Source organism: Monopterus albus, unplaced genomic scaffold (assembly GCF_001952655.1).
Source record: "Monopterus albus unplaced genomic scaffold, M_albus_1.0 scaffold220.1, whole genome shotgun sequence".
In the NCBI taxonomy this organism is placed as follows: Eukaryota; Metazoa; Chordata; class Actinopteri; order Synbranchiformes; family Synbranchidae; genus Monopterus; species Monopterus albus.
Genome location: NW_018128100.1, coordinates 702,479 through 703,590, shown reverse-complemented (window position 1 = coordinate 703,590; position 1,112 = coordinate 702,479). Strand labels below are relative to the sequence as shown.

At 48.2% G+C, this 1,112-nt stretch overlaps 1 protein-coding gene across 1 annotated transcript in view; it reads left to right on the top strand.

Annotated features, from left to right (window-relative positions):
* Positions 1-1,112, top strand: part of nkx2.4b (NK2 homeobox 4b) — a 1,777-nt gene that overhangs the window by 300 nt on the left and 365 nt on the right. Inside the window, 2 exon segments of the mRNA XM_020619449.1 lie at positions 1-261; positions 818-1,110. The exon segment at positions 1-261 is cut by the window's left edge and continues 52 nt beyond it. Of these exon segments, the coding sequence (XP_020475105.1) occupies positions 1-261; positions 818-1,110 (554 nt within the window).

The window sequence follows — 1,112 nt, the reverse complement described above, 5'->3', positions numbered from 1 at the left end:
ACCATCACCACCACCACCACCATCACCTGTCCTCTTCCTCCTCATCCCCATCCTCGTCGTCGTCCTCGGCCAACGCAGCAGCAGCCGCACTGGGGCCTGGCGGGCCTTATCACGTCCCCCATGGGATGCCACAGTTCTCGGTCGGCGGGTTCTGCAACGGCGGCATCGGGACCGTCGGTGACCTGCCGTCCTATCAGGATACGGTGAGGAGCGGAGGGGCGGCGCCGTGGTACAGCAACCCGGAGCCAAGATACCCGACAAGTAAGAGGAACCAAAAGTTTTAACATTTTAAGATGAGAAGCGTTGGTCAGAGCGGCCTCCTGCTCTTACGCACTACCAGAAAATGACCAAACATTATTTTAACCAGACTTCGTCAGTCTTCAGCTCAGTAACATTTAAAATGCTTAAATTTCAAAGTTCATTTTTAATGTGTCTGTGGCAATAAAACGCGACTTTATAATAAATTCACTAATATTTGAATCACCAAATAGGCCCCAGGATAATGACCGTGAAGAGTTTATGGTCTTCCATAGTGACAACGTTGATTATATTAATCAACTAGATTTGATTTTATTGATCCTAAAATTTCCGTCGACTAAATTATAAGAGGAAGCAAACTTGCTGGGCTAATTCATTTTATAAACTAGGTTATTATTATTATTCTTAGTGTTTCTCTATATTCATCAGTATTTTCCAAAAACACCTTGATGGCCTATGATTTAACAATGTTTTCTGCTGAAATGCTTCCCGTTAATTTCAGATAAGTTCAATTAAACTTTATTTTTTTTGTCAAACATTAAATTATATTTCCTCTAAGTTTCCAGATTCATGGGCCCCTCCGCCGGGATGAACATGCCCGCCATGGTGGGGAGTCTGACCGGGATGGACTCCACCGCCAAGTCCATGGTGACGCTGCACGCCGCGCCGCGCAGGAAGCGGCGGGTGCTTTTCTCACAGGCGCAGGTGTACGAGTTGGAGCGGCGCTTCAAGCAGCAGAAATACCTATCGGCCCCGGAGAGGGAGCACCTGGCCGGACTGATCCACCTCACCCCCAACCAGGTCAAGATCTGGTTCCAGAACCACCGCTACAAGCTGAAGCGGCAGGGCGAGGG